At 42.2% G+C, this 24,612-nt stretch overlaps 1 protein-coding gene and 1 pseudogene across 5 annotated transcripts in view; one reads left to right on the forward strand and one right to left on the reverse strand.

Moving 5' to 3' along the window:
- Positions 1–24,612, reverse strand: part of LOC129020149 (zinc finger protein 44) — a 52,133-nt gene that overhangs the window by 24,573 nt on the left and 2,948 nt on the right. For 2 of the 5 annotated variants that reach the window (XM_054464084.2, XM_063657894.1), the window contains 3 exons: positions 8,132–8,258; positions 7,145–7,205; positions 3,980–6,232 (listed from right to left, as the gene is read on the reverse strand). In XM_054464084.2, the coding sequence (XP_054320059.2) occupies positions 4,576–6,232; positions 7,145–7,205; positions 8,132–8,258 (1,845 nt within the window). In that variant the 3' untranslated portion in view covers positions 3,980–4,575. Of the gene's footprint in view, positions 1–3,979; positions 6,233–7,144; positions 7,206–8,131; positions 8,259–24,612 lie in introns of those variants that run through there. The other 3 variants (XM_054464085.2, XM_063657892.1, XM_063657893.1) reach the window with 3 other exon arrangements.
- Positions 16,905–17,752, forward strand: LOC129020158 (small ribosomal subunit protein uS5-like; annotated as a pseudogene).

The raw sequence follows: 24,612 nt of genomic DNA on the forward strand, positions 1-24,612 counted from the left end.
CTCCCAGGTTCAAGCGATTCTCCTGTCTCAGCCTCCCAAGAAGCTGGGATTACAGGCGAGCGTGACCACACCTGGCTAATTTTTGTATTTTTAACAGAGACAGGGTTTCACCATATTGGCCAGGCTAGTCCCAAACTCCTAACCTCAGGTGATCCGCCTGCCTCGGCCTCCCAAAGTGCTGGGATTACACGCGCCTTCGGTGTTCTTACACACACACACACACACACACACAGCTCCTTCCCCACCCCAGTCACAAAGATAACTCTCCTACATAGGATGCTAACTTTGTATTTTTGCTTTTCATCATTTTAATATGTGTTAATTTTCATATATGAGATAAAGGTCTCAGTTCATCTTTCTGCAGGTTAATATCCAATTGTCCCAGCACCATGTTGAAAACACTTTCCCCATTATCTTGGGGCATCTGTAGAAAATCAACAGACCATAAATGAAGATTATTTCTGGTCTCTCTATTCTGTTCTATTGGTCTACATCTAACATTATACCAGTAAATCTGGCTAATCTACTACCTGCCCTGATGATGGATAGCCCCACTTCATTCCACATGATTGCCTTGCAGGTCCACAAATGGTTTCAGAGCCAGGAGAAAATCTCTTTCTTCTTATTATTTAACTTACACTGTTATTTATCTATTTTGAGACAGGGTCTCACTCTGTCACCCAGGCTGGAGTACAGAGGCATGATCACAGCTCATCACAGCCTCAAACTCCTGGGTTCAAGTTATCCTCCCATCTAGTAACTGGGACTACAAGCACATGTCAGCATGCCTGGCTAATTTTTTTTTTTTTTTTTCTGAGACAGGGTCTTGCTCTGTTGCCCAGGCTGACGTGCAGTGGCACAATCATGGCTCACTCCAATCTCACCCTGCCAAGCTCAAGCAATCCTTCCACCTCAGCTTCCCGAATAGCTGAGACTACAGGCGTGCACCACTACACCCAACTAATTTTTAAAATTATTTGTAGACACAGGGTCTCCCTATGTTGCTGAGACTAGTCTCAAATTCCTGGACTCAAGTGATCCTCCTGTCTTAGCCTCCCAAAGTGTTGGGATTACAGGCTTGAGCCACCATGCCTGGACCCCTGGCTATGAGAATCTGGGAAGCACTCCAACCACAAGTAGTTTATCCACACCTGGATACTCCAAAATCACTGCACCCTGGATACACTGTCTGTCTGCCCAGCAAGGGGGAGAGTGAGCAACCACTGCTGGAAAATACTGCTTTTATGTGCATGACATGAGAAAAATTGTGTCTAATTTACACATTCTAAAAAAGAGAAGGCCAGGCACGGTGGCTCATGCCTGTAATCCCAGCACTTTGGGAGGCCGAGGCGGGTGGATCACAGGGTCAGGAGATCGAGACCATCCTGGCTAACATGGTGAAACCCTGTCTCTACTAAAAATACAAAATTAGCCAGGCGTGGTGGTGGGTGCCTGTAATCCCAGCTACTCGGGAGGCTGAGGCAGGAGAGTCACTCGAATCCGGGAGGCAGAGTTTGCAGTGAGCCAAGATAGCGCCATTGCACTCCAGCCTGGGCAACAAGAGTGAAACTCCATCTCAAAAATTAAAATAAAATAAAATAATAAAATAAAATAAAATACAATAAAATACAAAATAAAATAAAATAAAATAAATAAAATTAAAATAAAATAAAATAAAAGAGACGGAGTCTCACTATGTTCCCCAGGCTGGTCTTGAACTCCTGGCCTCAAGCGATCCTCCCACCTCAGCCTCCCAAAGTGCTGGAATTACAGATGTGTGTCACCACACCTGGCCAATAGTTATAAATGTTATAACATTTCTTTGATGATGCAAATTTTCTGGAGCACTATACATGAGTTAGTTTGGATTGGATCTTCCCAAATTACTTACATTATGGGATTTCTCCCCAATGAGCACTGGGATGAGGAGACTTCAATCCACCAAAGTTGTATATATATATTTATCCATGGAGGTGATACTTAGGTCATCTCATCAGAAAAACACTCATACTTGTCCACAAATAGATGTTGCATATGGCATTAGTACCATCCTCAGAAATTTATATATATTTGCAAGAAATATTATTTTAAGTCAATAGTATATGCTGTTATGAATACAGGATATGCTTACTCCATAAGCAGCAAATTGACTCCTTCACAGTTTTAATAGATTTCCAGTTGTTTTCTCTTCAGTTTCCTAAGAAGACAATGCTATAATCTCCAACCACATTATTTGCTTCTTCCATCCCATTCTTCATATTGATCACTGTTTTGTGACATTAGTTGACTACTGTAATGATAAATAACTAGGGTAAAATAGATATATTTGTTCTTTCTTAGGTTCCATTCCTCCTTTCAGTGGGAAGCCTCTCACACACTTAGCATGCTCTGCTATGAAACATAGCTTAACCAAGAATCGTATATCCAGCAAAGCTCATGTTCAATACAGAAACAAAAATTTAATTTTTCTGTTATGCTGATGAAAAAGTGTAAGTGATGTTCTTGCCTTCTAACACTGTTATTGCTGCCACAGCCACTTGATCAAGGCATCATCAAGCAGATTAAGGCAATTTACACCCACTTCAACTTTTTTTTTTCTTCTTGAGACCGAGTCTCGCTCTGTCACCCAGACTGGAGTGCAGTGGTAGGATCTTGGCTCACTGCAACCTCTACCTCCTGGGTTCAAGTGATTCTCCTGCCTCAGCCTTCTAAGTAGCTGGGACTACATGCGCATGACACCAGGCCTGGCTAATTTTTGTATTTTTAGTAGAGATGGGGTTTCACCATGTTGACCAGGCTGGTATCGAACTTTTGACCTCAAGTGATCCATCTGCCTCAGCCTCCTAAAGTGCTAGGATTACAGGTGTGAACCAGTGCGCTCAGCCCCACCTCAACATTTATACAATTTATGTTGCCTTGATTCTAACCCTGACTGCACCACAGTGTACTTATGGAAGAGCTTCACAATTGCAGATGCAACTGTGCTTACTGCAGAGGCTGTACATGCCCTAAAGCCCAGGACACCCAAAGCATATTGGAAGCCATTGGAGTGAGGGAGTAAGTGATTTCAGGGGTTTCCCCAAGACTGATACAGCAGTCAGGAATATCTCAAATGTTGCAAAGAAAGTTGGTGGAAAAGGCTATCTCTGACAGGAATAAAGACAACATTAAGGAACACAGAAGAGGACAGAGAAACCCTAATAAGGAAACTGAAGATACACTGAAATCCTCTACAAGTGATGATGATGATGATGATGCAGAAGATTAAGAAGAGGAGCAGTGCCATTGATTTGGACACGTGAAAAATTTGCAGCAGATCTTGGGGCATCTATAGGCTCTGCAAGGTGCAAGTGTTAAAGATTATCAACCTCAGCTAAGATCCTTTGATTGAAAAAAGCTTCTGTGTCACATAAGGGAAAATATGCAAATGAACACTAAGGTTTTTTTTAGGGATTCAAAGAAAAAGAACTAGCTTCCTAAAACAATGTTTCTAACTAAATATCTGCAAACATGAAGACATACCCTTCAACACAAACATCTTCAGCCCTCAAGCTGAACAGATGCCGACATTAGTATTAGCCTTCTGCAAAGAGTCAACATCTTCAATCAGAACCTGGGTCTTCCAACACAGATGAAGGTCTTGATGTCCTGTCAAGATTCAAGTTAGCCTGAGGTCTCACTGTTTATCTATGATGCCACACATCTAGTCACCTCTACACATCACATTAGGCACCATACAGCAATCATCGTCATAACCATCGTAATACTTGGGTTATCAAGAGAGAAGAACCAGAATTGTGGTTGGTGTTAACATTCTTTCAGGTCATTAAACAAAAGTAATCTGAGTATTGAAACAAGAAACTGTAACATTATAGGTGATATATACTATGTAGATAGGCCTGCAATAGTTGGGTCTGTACTGAACACATATAGATTTTTTTTCTTATGATTCCCTAAACAATACAACTATGTACACAGCTTTTACAATGCATGAGATATTTTAATTAATCTAGACATGATATAGAGTATACAGGAGAATGTGGGTAGGTACATGCAAATATTCCATTTTATAAAAGAGCTGGCATCTGTGGATTTAGGTATACTCAGGGTGTACTGGAACCAATCTTCTTGCATATAGCAGGCAGCAACTCTATTCAAAAGAAATGGAAACTTTTTTTTTTTTTTTTTGAGATGGAGTCTCGCTCTATCACCCAAGCTGGAGTGCAGTAGTGCAATCTCGGCTCACTGCAACCTCCACCTCCCGGGTTCAAGGGATTCTCCTGCCTCAGCCTCCTGAGTAGCTGGGACTACAGGTGCGAGCAACTATGCCTGGCTATTTTTTTTTTTTCCATATTTTTAGTAGAGACGGGGTTTCCCATGTTAGCCAGGCTGGTCTCGATCTCCTGGCCTCATGATCTGCCCTCCTCGGCCTCCCAAAGTGCTGGGATTACAGGCGTGAGCCACTGTGCCCAGCCTGGAAACTTCTTAAGGCTTTACCACATTTACATTCACAGGATTTATTTCTTTCAAGTATCTGTGATAAAACTAATGAATGCTTTCCCACATTCCATACACTTATAGAATATCCTTCCAGTGCGTCCTTTTATGTCTATTAAAGGAACTGAGAGAACTGAAGGCTTTCCCACATTCCTTACATTCATAGGGCTTCTCTCCAGTGTGAGTTCTTTCATGTTCTCGACAGAAACTGGAACGACTGAAGGCTTTACCACAATGTTTACATTCATAGGGTCTTTCTCCAGTGTGAGTCCTTTCATGTCTTAGAAGGAAAGAGGGCCAAAAGAATGCTTTCCTGCATTGCTTACATTCATATGGCTTCTCTGCCGTGTGAGTCCTTTCATGAGTTTTTAAGTAACTGAAACGACTGAAGGCTTTCCCACAAATTTGACACTCATAAGATTTTTCTTCACTGTGAGTCCTTTCATGGCGACAAAAGTATTTAAAAGAACTAAATGCTTTCCCACACTCCTTACATTCGTAAGGCTCCTCTTCACTGTGTGTTGTTTCATGATTTTGAAAGGAAAAGAAATCACTAAAAGCTTTTCCACATTTACATTTATAGGGTTGCTCTCCAGTGTGTGTTGTTTCATGTTTTCGAAGGGAACTGGAAGTACGGAAGGCTTTCCCACATTGCTTGCATTCATAGGGTTTCTCTCCAGTGTGAGTCCTTTCATGTCTTCGAAATACACTAGGAGAATCAAAGGCTTTCCCACATACTGTGCATTTATGAGGGCCATCTCCAGTGTGTGCCATCATGTGTCTTCGAAAGCTTGAGCGATGAGATAACAATTTCCCACATTGCTTACATTCATAGGGTTTCTCTAGAGTGTGAGTTCCTTCATGAATTCGTGCTGAACCAGGAAAATCAAAGCCTTTCCCACATATCTTACATTTATGAGGTCCATCTCCACTGTGCATTATCATGTGTCTTTGAAAGCTTCCAAGATGACAAAACGCTTTCCCACACTGTTTACATGTATAGGGTTTCTCTCCAGTGTGAATTCTTTCATGTACTCGAAGGGAACCAGAAACACTGAAGGCTTTCCCACATTGTTTACATTTGTAGGGTTTCTCTCCAGTGTGAGTTCTTTCATGTCTTAGATATGAACTATAATCAGGGAAGGCTCTGGAACACTGCTTACATTCATATGGTTTCTCTCCAGTGTGTATTTTTTCATGTCTTAGATAGGAACTGTAAACAGGGAAGGCTTTAGAACAGTGCTTACATTCGTACGGTTTCTCTCCAGTGTGAGTTCTTTCATGCATACGTAATAAACTGGGCCAAAAAAAGGCTTTCCCACACAATTCACATTTATGAGGTCCATCTCCACCTTTTACTACCATATGTCTTCGAAGGTTTCCAGGAGAACTGAAGGTTTTTCCACATTCCTTACAATCATAGAGTTTCTTTCCAGTGTGAGGCCTTTCACGTGTTTGAAAGGAATGGCGATAACTTAAGCCTTTCCCACACTGCTTATGTGTATATGGCTTCTCTGCATATTTGTGACACTCCTGGTGTTTGTGTCCAGTGTCAACTCTGATGTAGCAATTCAGGGATGAATGACCCATTATGACTTCTCCATTCACACTGCTTCCACATGCATCTACTTTGGTGGGAGTGTTCTTGTTTACAATACTATTTCGAATCTGGCTTAAGGTTTCTCCACACTGACTACCATCTTTACTTTTACCAAATCTCTCTACCACATCACATCTGTAAAAAATGAAAAGTACATTACTAAAGGTTTATTATTGAATTTGTATTTATCAAAAGGTATTAGATTTACATTTTTAACGTTATCAAGCAAGTTATAAGCTTCATGCCCTGCTTGAACGTGAATGGACTGAATGTTGTGCAAGATAACTCAATCCCAGCTATTTTCAAGACAATGATATGCACATGGGGATTTTTTTTTTTTTTTTTTTTTTTGAGATGGAGTCTCCCTCTGTCGTCAGGCTGGAGTGCAGCTGGCACTATCTCAGCTCGCTGCAACCTCCACCTCCCGGGTTCAAGTGATTCTCCTGCCTCAGCCTCCCAAGTAGCTGGGACTACAGGCGTGCACCACCACACCCAGCTAATTTTTGTGTATTTTTAGTAGAGATGGGGTTTCACCATGTTGGCCAGGTTGGTCTCTATCTCCTGACCTCGTGATCCACCCACCTTGGCCTCCCAAAGTGCTGGGATTACAGGCATGAGCCACTGCGCCCGGCCTTTCTTTTTTTTTTTTTTTTTTTTTTTTTAAGACAGGATCTTGCTCTGTCACTTAGGTTAGAGCGCACCAGTGCCATCACAGATCACTGCAGCCTCAAACTCCCAGGCTCAAGTGATCCTCCTGTCTCAGCCTCCCAAAGTGCTGGGATTGTGGGCATGAGCTACCACACCCAGCCTCATATGGGAAATCTTAATATTGTTTCCATGGGAACTACTTTGCAAACACTGAATAGCTATGTCACATTTAATAATATATTTATGTCACATTTAATAATATATTTTTATAGAGACATTTTTCTAAGAATATATAAATTTAAGCTGGGCTTGTTCATAATCTTTGCTTCTTTTTAAAAGTTCTTGTCATTCTCAGAAACATTACATGGACATCACCTGTCTCTTATAAGTACAAATTACCTTGAATTTCTCCTGAGATTTTGGTACTGATCATCAATGTTCTGGTTTTCCCATTTCATTCCTAAAAGACAGATCCAGAAAATTCACTATAAATTATTACAAAATGATACAAAAATTGTTAAGATTTTATGTACACTGCAATCATGTATGATTCATTCATTGAACTATAGTTGACTCCTGAACAAGACACGTTTGAACTGCACAAATCCATTTATATATAAATGTTCTTCAGTCTCTGCTACCCCTGAGATAGCAATATCAACCCCTCTTCTTAGTTAGCCTACTCAATGTGAAGATGAGGATGAAAACCTTCATGATGATCCACTTCAACTTAATGCAGAGTAAATATAGTTTTTCTTCCTTAAGATTTTCTTATTAATATTTAATTTCTCTAGGCCAGGCGTGGTAGCTCATGCCTGTAATTCCAGCAGTTTGGGAGGCCAAGGGAGGCGGATCACAAGGTCAGGAGATCGAGACCATCCTGGCTAACATGCTGAAACCCCGTCTCTACTAAAAATACAAAAAATTAGCCAGGCATGGCGGCGGGCGCCTGTAGTCCCAGTTACTCAGGAGGCTGAGGCAGGAGAATGGTGTGAACCCGGGAGGCGGAGCTTGCAGTGAGCCAAGATGGCGCCACTGCACTCCAGCCTGGGCAACAGAGCGAAACTCCATCTCAAAAAAAAAAAGAAAAAAAATTTACTTTCTCTAACTTACTTTATTCTGAGAATACAGTATGCAATACATATGACATATATGTGCTCGTCACTCGTTTATATGACTGATAAGGCTGCCGGTCAAAAGTAGGTTAAGCTGTGGCAGACAAAAGATTATATGAAGACATACAACTGGTTGGGGCCTGGCACTTCACCCTGTGTTGTTCAAGAGTGAACCATATCCCTTTTCCATATTTCAAATCACTGAACAGCACTGATGACCACAAAACCAATGTCTCTAATTGACTAAATGAAGACATGATGTCATCCATACCTATAAAGTTCAGGTTCCTAATGGTTTCTCGCATCACATCTCTGTAGAGATTCTTCTGTGATGGACCCAGCAAAGCCCACTCCTCATGGGTGAAGTTCACAGCCACATCCTCAAAGGCCACTGAGTCCTGAAACATCCCATATGTCCAGAAAAGGAAGGTTGAAACTCACAGTACTGAGAACCTATACTCACCTTCATAAACTTCCCATGATGCTGTGGTTTCCAAGCATTTATTCAATGACATGGTAAATCCACTCTTATTCTGTGTCTACACTCACTGTCTGATGCTAGAATTGGGCTTGTTAAAATAACAGTTGAGTAGGAACATATCTCTTATTGGTGAATTATGCAAGTGAATCTTATTGCCTGGATTACTCCTAATGTCTGTTTCTACAGTGGATCTGTAGTCCTTCTCATGACAAAGTCCTACCACCTACTATGCAAAAGAGAGTTACAATTAGCAGGCCTGAGACAGCATATCCTTACAACTGCTTGTTCACAATGTTGAACCTTTCGTGGTGTCTAGACAATGTATTTAGGGGAGGGTCCCGTGAGCATAACTAATAACAGGGGTGGAGTGTGCCTAAACTGTTTGTGTAAAAATTATGGTATTTGCTTAACTCCTAACTTCCCTCTGACAGTTTGGAATTGTATTACATCCTCAGCAGAGGAAGCGTACCCAATCGGCCACTGCTAGGTTTGAATGTCTTCCCCTCCAAAATGCATGCTGAAACTGAATCTCCAATGTGGAAGTAATGAAAGGTAGTGGTTTAAGAGGTGAGTGGGTCTGGAGGGTTTGGAACACAAGGATGGATTAATCCACTCATGTATGAATGGCTTAATTAATAAACGGGTTATCACAGATGAGGTTCTGGTGTCCTTATGAGAAGAGGAAGATACTTCAGCTAGACACTCAGCCGCCTCATCACGTAATGCCCTGTGCCACCCAGGGACTCTACAGAGTCCCCATCAGCAAGAAGGTTCCCACCAGATGCCCACTTTGACCTTACTTGATCTTCCCAGCTTCCAGAACTGCAAAAAATAAATATCATTTCTTATAGATTACCCCAGTTCTGGTATCCTGTTATAAGTAACAAAAAAACAGTCTTATAGACTAAGACAGACACAAAGAAACACTCTAGGCAGGGGGTCCCTAATGAGCAACTCTGGTAGATGATATTTCATATGTTTTTTGTTGTTGTTGTTGTTTTTTCAATTTCTTACTTGGGGGATTTAGCCTATCCTATGTGGTTACACAAAGAGAATATTTGGAAGCTGGTGACTGGTTCCCTGTAGATCAAATGTAGTTAAGTATGACAAGACTAATAAAAGAGATTTTACCAACTAAATAGAAAAAATTGTAACTTTTTATTGGGTAATGTCAAAGGAGAAAGAAAAGAAGGGGACAGACTGCAAAGGTTCTTAGACAGAATTCAGTGTCAGCTTTCATGAATATCGATTATATTCCATAAATCTCAACAGCAGACATTTAATAATCAATACCGTTACATAAACCAATTTTTATAGAAGTCATAAATATCTAAAGATGCTTTAAAAAAAACCTTCTCATCAAGTAGACAGCTTTACAAAAACAAACAGATTTAAAACTGTAATTTTTCACATTCCATACTATTAACAGAGAGAAAAAGATATATAAACAGGAAAGTGAAAAATCGTAGAAAAGCCTTGTATTGTTTTTTCTTTGGCCCCATCTCTGCCCATCCCATTGCCAGTCTTGAAGACAGCAGAGTTCCCAGTGTAGAACTCTGATCACTACAGAGAGTACAGATCACATTTTGTTTCCAAATTATTGCCAGGACTAACCGAAGGTCTGAAACAAGGCTCTCTTTTCTATTTCATCTACAATGGAATCCAATCAGAGTCAAACTGGGCAGGAACTACTTTAAAATGTTGCAAAATACACAGAAAGTTTGCAACCACCTAGGACAACACAAGATGACTAAGACATACATTAGAAGGCCAGGTGTGGTGGCTCACACCTGTAATCCCAGTACTTTGGGAGGCCAAGGTGTTGGAAACAGGCCCCCAAATCTGGCCATAAGCAAAATCTCTGCAGCACTGTGACATTCTCGTGATGGCCATGACGCACATGCTGAAGGTTGTTGGTTTACCTGAATGAGGGCAAGGAACACCTGGCCCACCCAGGGTGGAAAACTGCTTAAGGCGTTCCTGAACCACAAACAATAGCATGGGCCATCTGTGCCTTAAGGACATGTTCCTGCTGCAGATAACTAGCCAGAGCCCATCCCTTTGTTTCTCGTAAGTAAGGCTTTTAGTTAATCTATAATCTATAGAAACAACGCTTATCACTGGCTTACTGTCAATAAATATGTGGGTAAAACTGTTCGTAGCTCTCAGCTCTGAAGGCTGTCAGCCCCCTGATTTCCCACTTCACACTCTAAATTTCTGTGTGTGTGTGTCTTTAATTCCTCTAGTGCCGCTGGGTTAGGGTCTCCACGACTGAGCTGGTCTCAGCACCAAGGGGGTCAGATTGCTTAAAGGCAAGGAGTTCAAGACCAGCCTGGGCAACGTAGAGAGACCTCATCTCTACAAAAAGTAAACAAAATTAGGTGGGCATGGTGGCGCATGCCTGTAGTCCCAGCTACTCAGGAAAGTAGGAGGATTGCTTGAGCCTGGGAGGTTGAGGCTGCAGTGAGCCACGATTGTGCCACTGCACTCAAGTCTGAGTGAAAGAGTGACATTATTTCAAGGAAAAAAAAAAAAAGATATATATTAGACCATCTAAGTCCTAGGAGAAAAGGCTAGAGTATAATTTTTCTTTACAAATAAGCATATTCGAAAGCACCCAGATATACTGGGGAATGGAGAAAGCCCCAAGCAGCCACAGGAAACAATATATTTTCATAAAAGACGGGTGAGGATCCTCTTTTTCAGCTCTGGCTAACATCCAGATTTAAACAGAAAGAGAAGGCTAAAGTAGTAAATACTGTGGCTAAGTGCTCAAAGAATTCCCCAGCAGAGAGCCATCCATGAAGACTGGAGGAGGCCAGGTTTTTGTTTGTTTCATCTTCTTTTTTACTTTTAGCTTCTAATATTCAGGAAATCTCTGTCAGAACGCTGGATGAACACAAGCTAAAGTCAGGAAATCGCTGTCAGAACACTGCATGAACACAAGCTAAAGAACAGAGACTTCAGTGTCTATACCCAGTAGGAAATAGTCTCTGCAAACTAATTTGGAAATGTTACTAAACAAATGAATAGGCCAGGTGCTCAAGCCTGTAATACCAGAACTTTGGGAGGCTGAGGCAGGAGGATCACTTGAGGCCAGGAGTTCGAGACCAGCCTGGGCAATATAGTGAGACTCTGTCTCTATTTAAAAAAAGAAAAAGAAATGAATAATTTCAGCCTTCAAGCAAGAATACCAAACAAGGGGCAAAAATCTGATTTCCAGAGTTACCCAATTACAACATTCAAATGTCTCCTTTTCAATACCCACCCCCAAAAAAACCCAAGAGAAATAAATAAAACAGAGAAACATGAAAATATGACTCATTAATGGAAACAATTTGAGATAAATCATCTCTGAGAAACCTCAGACACTGGATTTACTGAATAAAAACTGTAAAGCAACTGTCTTAAACATATTTAACTAGGTAAAGACAATAATAAACAAAGAACTAAGAGAAAACCAGAAAATTGATGTAGGGATAAAATAATACCAAAATATGTTAAAAATTGAGCCATATAGAATTTCTGCAGCTGCAAGATACAACAACTTATATGAAAACATCACTAAAGGTATTCAACAGATGTGAGCAACCAGTGGAAAAAAAAGCTAAAATGAAGGTAAAACAATTGAAATTATCTGGTCTGAGGGAAAAAAAAAAAAAAAAAAAGAAGGGGAATTAAATGGAAAGAATGTGTGACTGGTATACCTGCCTTGCCAGTAATGTTAAAAGAAGTTCATCAGAAAGAAAAAAATGATATGGGTTAGAAATTCAGTGTGTGTGTGTGTGTGTGTGTGTGTGTGTGTGTGTGTGTGTGTGTGTGTGTGTGTGTGTGTGTGTGTGTGTGTGTGTGTGTGTGTGTGTGTGTGTGTATACACACACATATATATGAAGACTGTTAGGAAACAATTAAATGAAGGCACAAAAAATTCTTTACTATTCTTATACCTATCTGATCTAATAGATATAGGTTTGTTCAAAATAATAATATCAAATTAGCTGGCCGTGGTGGTGCGCACCTGTAATCCTAGCTACTAGGGAGGCTGAGGCAGGAGAATCGCTTGAACCCAGGAGGTGGAGGTTGCAGTGAGCCGAGATCATGCCATTGCACTCCAGCCTGGGCAACAGAGCGAGATTCTGTCTCAAAAGAAAAAATAATAATATCAACGATGTATTCAGTAGTTTATAGCTCCCAGTTGAACTAATGAATGAAAGTAACGTGATATGTGATGGGAGGAAGAACAGTCTATCACACTTCGGAACTGTCTATTATACCAGCACTATTCCTGAAGCCAGTATAGTATTATTTGAAGTTGAAGGCCCATTAGTTGTGAATGCTATACCACAAACTCTGGGGAACTCACTAATAGAATCTAAGAAAAAGTAGACTATATAGATATATAATATAGAAAATAAAATCATATAGAATGCTCAGCTAAAAGGAAAAAGGGCAGAAAAAGAGAAGTTAAAAAAACAGAGAAGAACAACAAATAGAAAATGATAATATACATATTTATCTGAATCCAATTATGCCAACTGCCACTTAAATGTGTGTTATCTATATTCACCAGTAAAAAAGAAAGGGACTGGCAGAATGAAATAAAAAACAAGGCCCCAGGCCGGGCGCAGTGGCTCACCACTGTAATCCCAGCACTTTGGGAGGCTGAGGTGGGCGGATCACAAGGTCAGGAGATCGAGACCATCCTGGCTAACACGGAGAAACCCTGTCTCTACTAAAAATACAAAAAATTAGCCGGGCGTGGTGGCGGGCGCCTGTAGTCCCAGCTACTGGGGAGGCTGAGACAGGAGAATGGCGTGAACCCAGGAGGCGGAGGTTGCAGTGAGCCGAGACTGCGCCACTGCACTCCAGCCTGCGTGACAGAGCGAGACTCCGTCTCCAAAAAAAAAAAAAACAAGGCCCCAAACTATATTTTAAAAAAAGCATTTTAAACAGAAAGACACAGATACATTAAATATACAAGTATGAAGAAATATATGCCATTCTAGCCCTGATCAAAAGAAATTTGGAAGACCTATATTACATTCAGACAAATCAGGTTTTAGATTTTTTAAAAATTACAAGGGATAGAGAGATTTCATAATGATCAAGAAGTCAATCCTACACAACATAATAATCTATGCCCATAAAACAGAGCATCAAAATACATAATGCAAAAACGTATAAAACCACAAGGCAAAATACACAAATCTAGGATTATAGTTGAGGGAAAACAACTCACCTCTATCAATAATTGACAGATCAGTTCTGCAGAAAATCACTAATGATACAGCTGAACTCAACAGCACTATCAATCAACTGGATTTAATTGAAACATATTTATAGAATCATTCATTCAACAACAGCATAGATATTCTTCTCAAGCCTACATGAAATATTCACCAAGATGAACAACATTCTCAGCCATAAAACACACTTGAACAAATTTTTTTAAAGTATGCGATCAAATCATATTAGAAGTAATGTAAAAATTAGTAACAGAAGCATAGTTGAAAAACCTCAACAAAGTGGAGATTGAAGCCACAAACTTCTCAACTACACAAACTTCAAGGAGAATTGTCAAGCAAAATGTAAATATTGCAACGTTGATGAAAAATAACATATCCTAGCAAAATCTTTGGAATGGAGTAAAGGCAGTGCTTTGAGGGAAATTTAAAGAATTAAATGCATTTCCTAGAAAGTAAAGGTTTAAAATCAACACCCTAACCTTCCATTTTAGGAAACTAGAGAAAAATGACAAGATTAATGTAAATCAAACAGAGGAAAGTAACGATGGGAAGAGATATTAATGAAATAGCAATGAAGAAATCAGTAGAAAACATCAACAAACCAACAGATGGTTCTTTGGAAACATCATTAAAATTCATAAGCCCATAGCCAAGTTAACTCACAAAAAAGAGGAGCCATCATGACTACTCCCGTGGACAGTAAAATGACCATAAAAGACTATTAGGAACAACTAAGTGCCCACATATTTGATAAAATTACATGGAATGGACCAATTCCTTGAAAGACACTATCTACCAAAACTCACAAAAAGAGAACTAAGTAATATGAATAGGCCTGTATCCACTGAAGATATTAATAAATAATAAATGTCCCAGAAAAAATAAGCAACAGGTCAGAACGATTTCACTGCTGAATTCTGGCAAGCATTTATGGAAGAAATGATACCAATTCTCTACAATCTCTTCCAGAAAATAGAAGCAGAGGAAACACTTTCTATTCCATTTTATAAGGCCAACATTGACCTAATACCAAAACTAGACAGACATTACAGACATATCTACACCATGTGAGGACATAAGGGTTAGACTGCCATCTTCAAACCAGGTAGCAGGCCCTTACCAGAGGCCTCATCTACTTGATATTGGACTTCCAGCCTCTACACCTTTGAGAAATGAATGTTTGTTGTCTAAGGCATGCAGTGTATGGCAATCTGGTATAGCAGTCCTAAGTGACTAAGAGAGGTAGACTCTTTCTCTACACACATTAGGCTTTGAAGTCTACAGGAATCAGGTCCATGGTCTCACATATAGGCATTAAGCTCCCTGCCAAGATAAAGAAGTGATAACCTACAGGTCACATTTGGCAGGTTTCCAAATCAACCCACTTGGAGAAGTCTTCTTCTTCTTCTTTTTTTTTTTTTTTGAGATGGAGTCTCGCTCTGTCACCCAGGCTGGAGTGCAATAGCGCGATCTCGGCTCACTGCAACCTCCGCCTCCCAGGTTCAAACAATTCTCCTGCCTCAGCCTCCCGAGAAGCTGGGATTATAGGTGTCCGCCACCATGCCCGGCTAATTTTTGTATTTTTTAGTAGAGACGGGGTTTCACCATGTTGGTCAGGCTGGTCTCGAACTTCTGACCTCAGGTGATCTGCCCACCTAGGCCTCCCAAAGTGCTGGGATTACAGGCATGAGACACCGCGCCTGGCGAGAAGTCTTCTTATTAAATGGCTTACTTTCTGTCGGTGAGTAAAAGATCTTCTCATGAGTCCCTCACATCTTATTGTGAGTTCTTCAAACTGTTGATATGATTAACGTGATCTACTAACATCAAGAAAGACACTGATTTATTTCTGAATCATGTTTTGCTGATTGTCTTCCACTTAGAACATTTTAGCCTGTCGGCTGTCATCTATAGGCAATAATTGTAACATCTATATTGTACCCTTCAAGGAAAATGACAATTCCGGTATGAGTAGTCCTCCAGCTTCTCCTAAGCTTTCTCATAAAGGCATCCAACTTGTAATCGATTTTGGAACACATCCAAATTTGTTGGTGTGTCTTCTCAAGTTGATCCTCAAATTTGGCTTATAATAAAACTTTATTAAATTATATCTGCCTCAATGGCCTTATTTTTGGTAAACAAAAGTATCCCACGAAAGGCGCAATGTAACCATCCCCAACCAAATCCCTGGAGATACACCAGAGCAGAGATAAAGTTTATAGCCAGTTTCAAGAGACAGACTTAAAGATAAAATTAGAATATACAACACCTATGAAAGACAAAAGCAGCACACTTTTAGAAATTACAGAAATTTTTTTTTTTCTTTTTGAGACAGAGTCTCGCACTGTCGCCCAGGCTTGAGTGCAGTGGCGTGATCTCGGCTCACTGCAAGCTCCGCCTCCTGGGTTCATGCCATTCTCCTGCCTCAGCCTGCCGAGTAGCTAGGATTACAGGCACCCGCCACCAGGCCCGGCTAATTTTTTTGTATTTTTAGTAGAGATGGGGTTTCACTGTGTTAGCCAGGATGGTCACGATCTCCTGGCCTCATGATCCGCCCTCCTTGGCCTCCCAAAGTGCTGGGATTACAGGCATAAGCCACCGTGCCCAGCCAGAAAAATGTTTTTCTTATTTAACAAGAGTCTTCTTATATAAGAAAATAAAGTAGCTTCCAAAGGAGAAGTCTGGTAAATTGAACTCTAATTACATTAAGAAGAGGCAGGCATAGTGACTCACATCTATAATCCCAGTACTGTGGGAGGCCAAGGCAAGAGGAACTCTTGAGGCCAGGAATTTGAAACCAGCCCGGCAACATGGCAGACCCTCTGGCTACACAAAATTAAAAAATTAGCCAAGCGTGGTGGCACATGCCTATAGTCCCAGCTACTTGGGAGCCCAGGAGTTTGAGGCTGCAGTGAGCTGATTATGCCATTGCAGTCCAGCCTGGGTGACAGAGCTGGACATTATCTAAAAAAATAAAAAATTTAGGAAGAGTTCATCTAAATAGAATAAATTTAAAAGATAAACCACCATCTGAAAGGAAATATTACCAATCCCTCCATGTAAAAAAGGATTCGTGTATAAAGTATGCCTAAAACAAAAAGAGAGAAACAAAGCAAACATTTGCATTTACTATGCAAATGAATTAAATGACTGAGAATTATTTCACAGATGAAAGCCCACAAAGGAGATATGTTCAACATGAATGCTAATCCAGTAAAAACACAATATATAATCATATGGAGATAATACATAATCACATGGAGATAACTAAAAGATAAATATTAAAAGGTATAGCTTCCTCTCAGAGAAAACACCAAATGACTGATGATGCAGGTGCAGCGCGGGGGTCCAGAGGCCCTGGGGACCCTGGGATGGGGAACCACGGTGGCTTCTGCGGAGATTTCGGCAGTGGCATCCGGGGCCAGGGCCGCGGAGCTCTGAGAGGCAAAGCCGAGGATAAGGAGTGGATGCCCGTTACCAAGCTGGGCTGCCTGGTCAAGGACATGAAGATCTAGTCCCTGGAGGAAATCTATCTTTCTCCCTGCCCATCAAGGAATCTGAGATCATTGACTTGTTCCTGGCGGCCTCTCTCAAGGACGACGTTTTGATTACACCAGTGCAGAAGCAGACAAGTGCTGGCCAGCGCACCAGGTTCAAGGCGTTTGTTGCCATCGGGGACTACAATGGCCATGTCCGTCTGGGAGTCAAGTGCTCCAAGGAGGCAGCCACTGCCATCCGCGGGGCCATCATCCTGGCCAAGCTCTCCACTGTCCCCATGCACAGAGGCTACTCGGGGAACAAGATCGGCAAGCCCCACACCGTCCCTTGCAAGGTGACAGGCCGCTGCGGCTCTGTGCTGGTGCGCCTCATCCCCGCACCCAGGGACACTGGCATCGTCTCAGCGCCTGTGCCCAAGAAGCTGCTCATGATGGCTGGTATCGGTGACTGATACACCTCAGCCCAGGGCTGCAATGCCACCCTGGGCAACTTCGCCAAGGCCACCTTTGATGCCATCTCTAAGACCTACAGCTACCTGACCCCTGACCTCTGAAAGGAGACTGTATTCACCAAGTCTCCCTATCAGGAATTCACTGACCACCTTGTTAAGACCCACACCAGAGTCTCTGTGCAGAGGACCCAGGCTCCAGCTGTGGCTACAACATAGGGCTTTCGTACAAGAAAAATAAAGTAAATTAAGCCTGAAAAAAAATGTATAAACAGACATGCATACATAGTTTGTTTGTTTGTTTTTTGAGACAAATTTTCACTCTTGTTGCCCAGGCTGGAGTGCAAAGACGTGACCTCGGCACACTGCAACCTCCACCTCCTGGGTCCAAGCAATTCTCCTGGCTCAGCCTCCCGAGTAGCAGGGATTACAGGCACCCGCCACCACGTCCGGATAACATTTTGTGCTTTTAGCAGAAATGGGGTTTCACCATGTTGGCCAGGCTAATCTCAAACTCCTGACCTCAGGTGATCCACCCACCAACGCTTCCCAAAGTGCTGGGATAACAGGCGTGAGCCACAGCACCCGGCCTGGTCAGACGGTTAATCCACACATGCTATTACGGTTTCCTAGTAAACTGAAGTTTGTCTATAATCTATAACCCAGCAATGTTCCCCCATGTGTTGAAAAATTCATGAACTGTTTAGCACGTAGAGACAAAACCAAAAATAACATTGTCAACAACATCAAAAAATTAACTTAAAAGTCAAGTCCTGGCCGGGTGCAGTGGCTCACACCTGTAATCCTAACACTTTGGGAGGCCAAGGCAGGCGGATCATGAGGTCAGGAGATCGAGACCATCCTGGAGAACACAATGAAACCCCGTCTCTACTAAAAATACAAAAAAATTAGCCAGGCGTGGTGGCGGGTGCCTGTAGTCCCAGCTACTCAGGAGGCTGAGGCAGGAGAATGGTGTGAACCCGGGTGTCAGAGCTTGCAGTGAGCCGAGATCGCGCCACTGCACTCTAGCCTGGGTGACAGAGCGAGACTCCATCTCAAAAAAAAAAGTCAAGTCCTATGAGCACTGCAATGTGTGAGTAAACTGCATGACCCATAGCCTCAGATTTTAGCATGTGTCAAACAGATTGAGACAAATAAAGAAAACAAAAACCTTTTCAGCACAATTTTTGTGTTTTTCCCCCCTGTTCATCCTTTCTTGATGTCTTTGAATCAAATCAATATTCTCTAGTGTTCCAATTTAGTTACTAATTATATTTACCTTTTAGTTATATCTTTTTGCATTATATTTTAACAGGTTGCTCTGATGAACTAGTTCTCATGCATGAGAATCATCTGAAGGGCTTGTTAAAAAACAGATCATTGGAGGCCGGGCACGGTGGCTCACGCCTGTAATCCCAGCACTTTGGGAGACCGAGGCAGGTGGATCATGAAGTCAGGAGTTCGAGACCAGCATGGGCAAGATGGTGAAACCCCGTCTCTACTAAAAATTCAAAAATTAGCCGGGCGTGGTGGCAGGCACCTGTAATCCCAGCTGCTCGGGAGGCTGAGGCAGAGAATTGCTTGAACCCGGGAGGCAGAGGTTGCAGTGAGCTGAGATCGTGCCACTGCACTCCAGCCTGGGCAAAAGACCGAGACTTGGTCTCAAAAAAAAAAAAAAAAAGAAAAAAAAGAAAACAGATCATTGGGGCTGGTTGCAGTGGCTCACATCTGTAATCCCAGCACTTTGGGAGGCTGAGGCAGGTGGATCTCTTGAGGTCAGGAGTTCAAGACCAGCCTGGCCAACATGGTGAAACCCTGTCTCTACTAAAAATACAAAAATTAGCCAGGCGTGGTGGTGCACACCTGTAGTCCCAGCTACTCGGGAGGCTGAGGCAGAGGTTGCAGGGAGCCAAGATCGCGCCACTGCACTCCAGCCTGGGCAATAGAGTAAGACTCTGTCTCAAAAAAAAAAAAAAAAAATCACTGGGCCCCATTCCAAGAATTACTAATTCAGTAGTCTTGGGTAATACCCTAAAATGTGCATTCCTTTTATATATATATACATACACCCACACACCCACACACACATATGTATAATATATATATACACATATATGTATAAATTATATATATATATTCATGGAGTACAAGTGCAATTTTACTACATTGATATATTGCCTTGTAAAGTCAGGCCTTTCAGTGCATTCATCCCTGGAGCAACCCCCATTATCCACCAAATAACCTCCTTCATCCCCATGAGTCTTCACTGTCCACATATATACACATTCTTTTTTTTTTTTTGAGACAGAATCTCGCTCTGTCACCCAGGCTGGAGTGCAGTGACGTGATCTCAGCTCACTGCAGCCTCTACCTCCTGGGTTGTTCAAGGGATTCTCCTGCCTCAGCCTCCTGAGTAGCTGGGACTACAGGCACCCGCCACCACGCCTGGCTAATTTTTTGTATTTTTAGTAGAGATGGGGTTTCACCGCATTAGCCAGGATGGTCTCGATCTCCTGACCTCGTGATCCACCTGCCTCGGCCTCCCAAAGTGCTGGGATTACAAGTGTGAGCCACTGCGCCTGGCCCTATACACATTCTTTAACTCCCACTTATAAATGAGAACAGGCAGTATTTGTCTTTCTGTGTCTGAGTTGTTTCACTTAAGATCATGGCCTCCCATTCCATCCATATTGTTGCAAAAGACACAATTTCATTCTTTTTAATGTCTGAATAGTATTCCACTGTGTGAATATACCACATTTTCATTATTCAATCTTCTGTTGATGGACACTTAGGCTAATTGTGTATGTTTCCTATTGTGAATAGTCTGCAATAAACACATGAGTGCAGGGAACTTTTTGATGTAATGATTTCCACTCCTTTGGGTAGATACCCTGTAGTAGGAATGCCTTTTCAGCATTATATGGATGGTATGTTAACGGTAGTATTAACTAACTGGCAACTGAAGAGGCAAAACTATGCTTATGGGTGAATACATACTGAACCTATAATGAATAACAATGACAAATTCAGAGTTATGGTTCTGACCCATGGTGTCTTTTATCTAACATTACTTCTGACAGCAAATATGCAGCATTTGCTGAACACGAGCCAATTCTCCAAGAAAAACTGGTGTTCAATAATTCAATGCTGACACCACCTAACATTTCCACAGACCCCACAAATTGAGGGCTCAGTTCCACAACAGGGACCCTACTGCAGATGCCAAATGCAAGCCCTAGAGACCACCCTTTTAACCAAATGTGTATAAAACCAACAACTCTACTATCAGATTTAATAATTTGCTACAACAAGTTGAAGAACTCAGTTAAACAAGTTGCTTAAGGTTATCAGTTTGTTATAAAGTATATGTCGAGAATAGCTAAATGGAAGACATATGTCAGCCCTCCAAGACATTTTAATTTGTGCAATTTCACTCTGATTAAACCAACTCACTGAATACAAAACCAAGCAGCTGATAACGTTCAATTTTACGAAAGCCCTGTAATCCTGGTAATAAACATGATTTAAGAGGCCAGGCACAGTGGTTCACACCTATAATCCCAGCACTTTGGGAGGCTGAGGTAGGCAGATCATGAGGTCAGAAGTTTGAGACCAGCCTGGCCAACATGATGAAACCCCATCTCTACTAAAAATAGAAAAATTAGCCAGGCATAGTTGCACGCGCCTGTAATCCCAGCTACTCAGGAGGCTGAGGCAGGAGAAAAGCTTGAACCTAGGAGGCGGAGGTTGCAGGGAGGCGGAGGTTGCAGTGAGCCAAGATCGCACCATTGTACTCCAGCCTGGGACAAAGAGTGAGACTCCGTCTCAAAAAAAAAAAAAATATATATATATATATATATATATGTGTGTGTGTGTATGTGTGTATATATATATATATAAATATATAAGAAATCACCTGACCCCCACCACCATGCCCAGTTCTCTGTTCTGGACAAGTAGCCCAGTACAAAGAAACATCCTCCACTGACATCAATTCTGGCTCCCGCCTTTTTAACCTATAACAAGGCCCTCCAAATTCCCATTCTTTGTCTTATGAATAACTAGCTGAACAGTTTTGCCTCTACTGATTACTCTGAACAAAATGCTTTCAAAGGAAACTTGCGGCCAGGCCTGATGGCTCACGTCTCTAATTCCAGCACTTTGGGAGGCTGAAGTGGGTGGATCGCTTGAGCCCAGGAGTTCAAGACCAGCCTGGGCAACATGTTGAAACCCTGTCTCTACAAAAAATACAAAAAAATTAGCTGGGCATGGGGGTGTATACCTGTAGTCTCAGCTACCCTGAAGGCTGAGATGGGATAATCCCCTCAGCCTGGGGAGGTCAAGGCTGCAGTGAGCTGTGATGGCCCCACTGCACTCCAGCCTGAGCAAGAGTGAAATTGTGTCTCAAAAAAACAAAACAAAACAAAAAACAGAAAAGAAAGGAAACTACTTAAGTTTCTCTCTTTCTTCTAGGCCACTGATTTTCGACACACCCTCAGCCTAAGCCAAAACACAACCCCTCCTTCATGACTCATCCCATGAACAGGCTTAAGTCAGGGTAAAACACTCTGTGATCTAGAATCTGATTTTCACCTTCCATCCTGCCCTCTCCCTCTCATTTCCTTTGTAATGTTGGTTGCTCTTCACCTTGAAAGCAACTTTCCACCTAAGCTTTAAGATGCTTTCAGATCTTATACTTAGTGCTCTTCTCCCTTATGTAGCGCTCTTTTAGAATAAACTCATTTCCTTTTTTTTTTTTTTTTTTGAGACGGAGTCTCGCTCTGTCACCCAGGCTGGAGTGCAGTGGTGCGATATCGGCTCACTGCAAGCTCCACCTCCCCAGTTCACGCCATTCTCCTGCCTCAGCCTCCTGAGTAGCGCCCGCCAGCATGCCCGGCTAATTTTTTGTATTTTTAGTAGAGACGGGGTTTCACCATGTTAGCCAGGATGGTCACGATCTCCTGACCTCGCGATCCACCTGCCTCGACCTCCCAAAGTGGTGGGATTACAGGCGTGAGCCACCGTGCCTGGCCTAGAATAAACTCATTTCTTAGCTAAATCCAGATTTATCTTACCTGAAGACTGTCTAGTGACAGCCCTACAATAACAAACACAACCTCAGACATGGCATCACCCCAACTGCCTCTGCCTGTGGATCCCCAGATTTCCAGTGCTCTGTAGCTTCTCTTAGTATAAAAGGCTCTTTGGCTGGGCGCAGTGGCTTCACGCCTGTAATCCCAGCACTTTGGGAGGCCAAGGCGGGCGGATCACCTGAGGTCGGGAGTTCAAGACCAGCCTGACTAACGTGGAGAAACCCCATCTCTACTAAAAATATAAAATTAGCTGGGCATGGTGGCGCATGCCTATAATCCCAGCTACTCAGGAGGCTGAGGCAGGAGAATCACTTGAAACTGGGAGGCGGAGGCTGTGGTGAGCCAAGATCATGCCGTTGCAGTTGCACTCCAGCCTGGGCAACAAGAGTGAAACTCCATCTCAAAAAAAAAAAAAAAAAAAAAAAAAGGCTCCTCCCAGGCCAGGCACGGTGGCTCACGCCTGTAATACCAGCACTTTGGGAGGCCAAGGCCAGTGGATCACAAGGTCAGGAGTTGAGACCAGCCTGACAAACATGGTGAAAACCCATCACTACTAAAAATACAAAAATTAGCTGGGCATGGTGGCACGCGCCTGTAATCCCAGCTACTGAAGAGGCTGAGGCAGGAGAATCGCTTGACCCGGAAGGCAGAGGTTGCAGTGAGCTGAGATCACAGCATTTCACTCCAGCCTGGGCAACAGAGTGAGACTCTATCTCAAATAAATAAATAAATAAATAAATAAAAATTAAAATAAATTTTTAAAAAAGCTCCTCCCATTGCTTGAGTGATTAGGCTGGGACACCTGCAGGGGAGGCTCCCCAGGAAGAACCAACTAAACTGGGCCCACAATGACCTCCCTTTGCAGGCTCAAAATTGGCCTCCACTTGGAGTCACTTGGCCTCAAGCCTCTCCACCCCAGTCAAGGCTGTTTGCTTACCCTTCCATGCCTTACATGGATTTAAAAAATAAAACAAACAAACAAAACTCCATGTGTGATGAATCTATCAAAATCACTCAAATTCAGTGTTTACAGGAGGGAAGGAAATTCTAAGTCACTTCTATTTTATAGCTCAACAAGAAAAGCACAAGTATCCATCCATCTCAGATAATAAACATCAGTTACTACTTCCATAATAATGAAGCCTTTAGTAAACAAAGGATATTTAAGTTCTTTAGCTATTGCAAAGTCCCACAGAATGTTGCATTAATCTGCCAAGTCCAGATAACAGGAACAGACCAGACTTATCTACTGTCCCAAGTTCTCCAGCCTAAAAAGAAGAGAAACTAAAGTTTCGGTAAAGCTTTATAATTCAATCAAATACCTACCACACATTCTTGTGAAAATATATTCATTTTTCTGCAGTCAAAATGGAAGAGTTTTCCCAAATTTTTCCCTTGGTAGTATTTACACTGCTAAGCCCTGAAATTCCATTTGAAATCATCCAATAAAAGACCTGAGAAACCTATTACATGGTCTCTGGGGTAATAAAAGTAAATAAAAGTTTTTTAAAAATGCTCCAGCCTGGGCGACATGGTGAAACCCCATCTCTACCAAAAATACAAAAATTAGCCAGGTGTGGTGGTGCACGCCTGTAGTCCCAGCTACTTGGGAGGCTGAGGTGGGAGGATCGCTTGAGCCCTGGAGGCAGAGGTTACAGTGAGCTGAGATCGTACCACAGCACTCCTGGGTGATAGAGGGAGACCCTGCCTCAAAAAAAAAAAGAAAAAGGCTGGGTGTGGTGGCTCACACCTGTAATCCCAGAACTTTCAGAGGCCGAGGCGGGAGGATCACCTGAGGTCAGGAGTTCAAGACCAGCCTGGCCAACATGGTGAAACCCTGTCTCTACTTAAAAATACAAAATTAGCCAGGCATGGTGGCACGTTCCTGTAATCCCAGCTATTCGGGAGGCTGAGGAAGGAGAATTGCTTGAACCTGGGAGGCAGAGGTTGCAGTGAACCAAGATAGTACCATTGCACTCCAGC

The sequence above is a fragment of the Pongo pygmaeus genome, chromosome 20 (assembly GCF_028885625.2).
Source record: "Pongo pygmaeus isolate AG05252 chromosome 20, NHGRI_mPonPyg2-v2.0_pri, whole genome shotgun sequence".
Taxonomy (NCBI): Eukaryota; Metazoa; Chordata; class Mammalia; order Primates; family Hominidae; genus Pongo; species Pongo pygmaeus.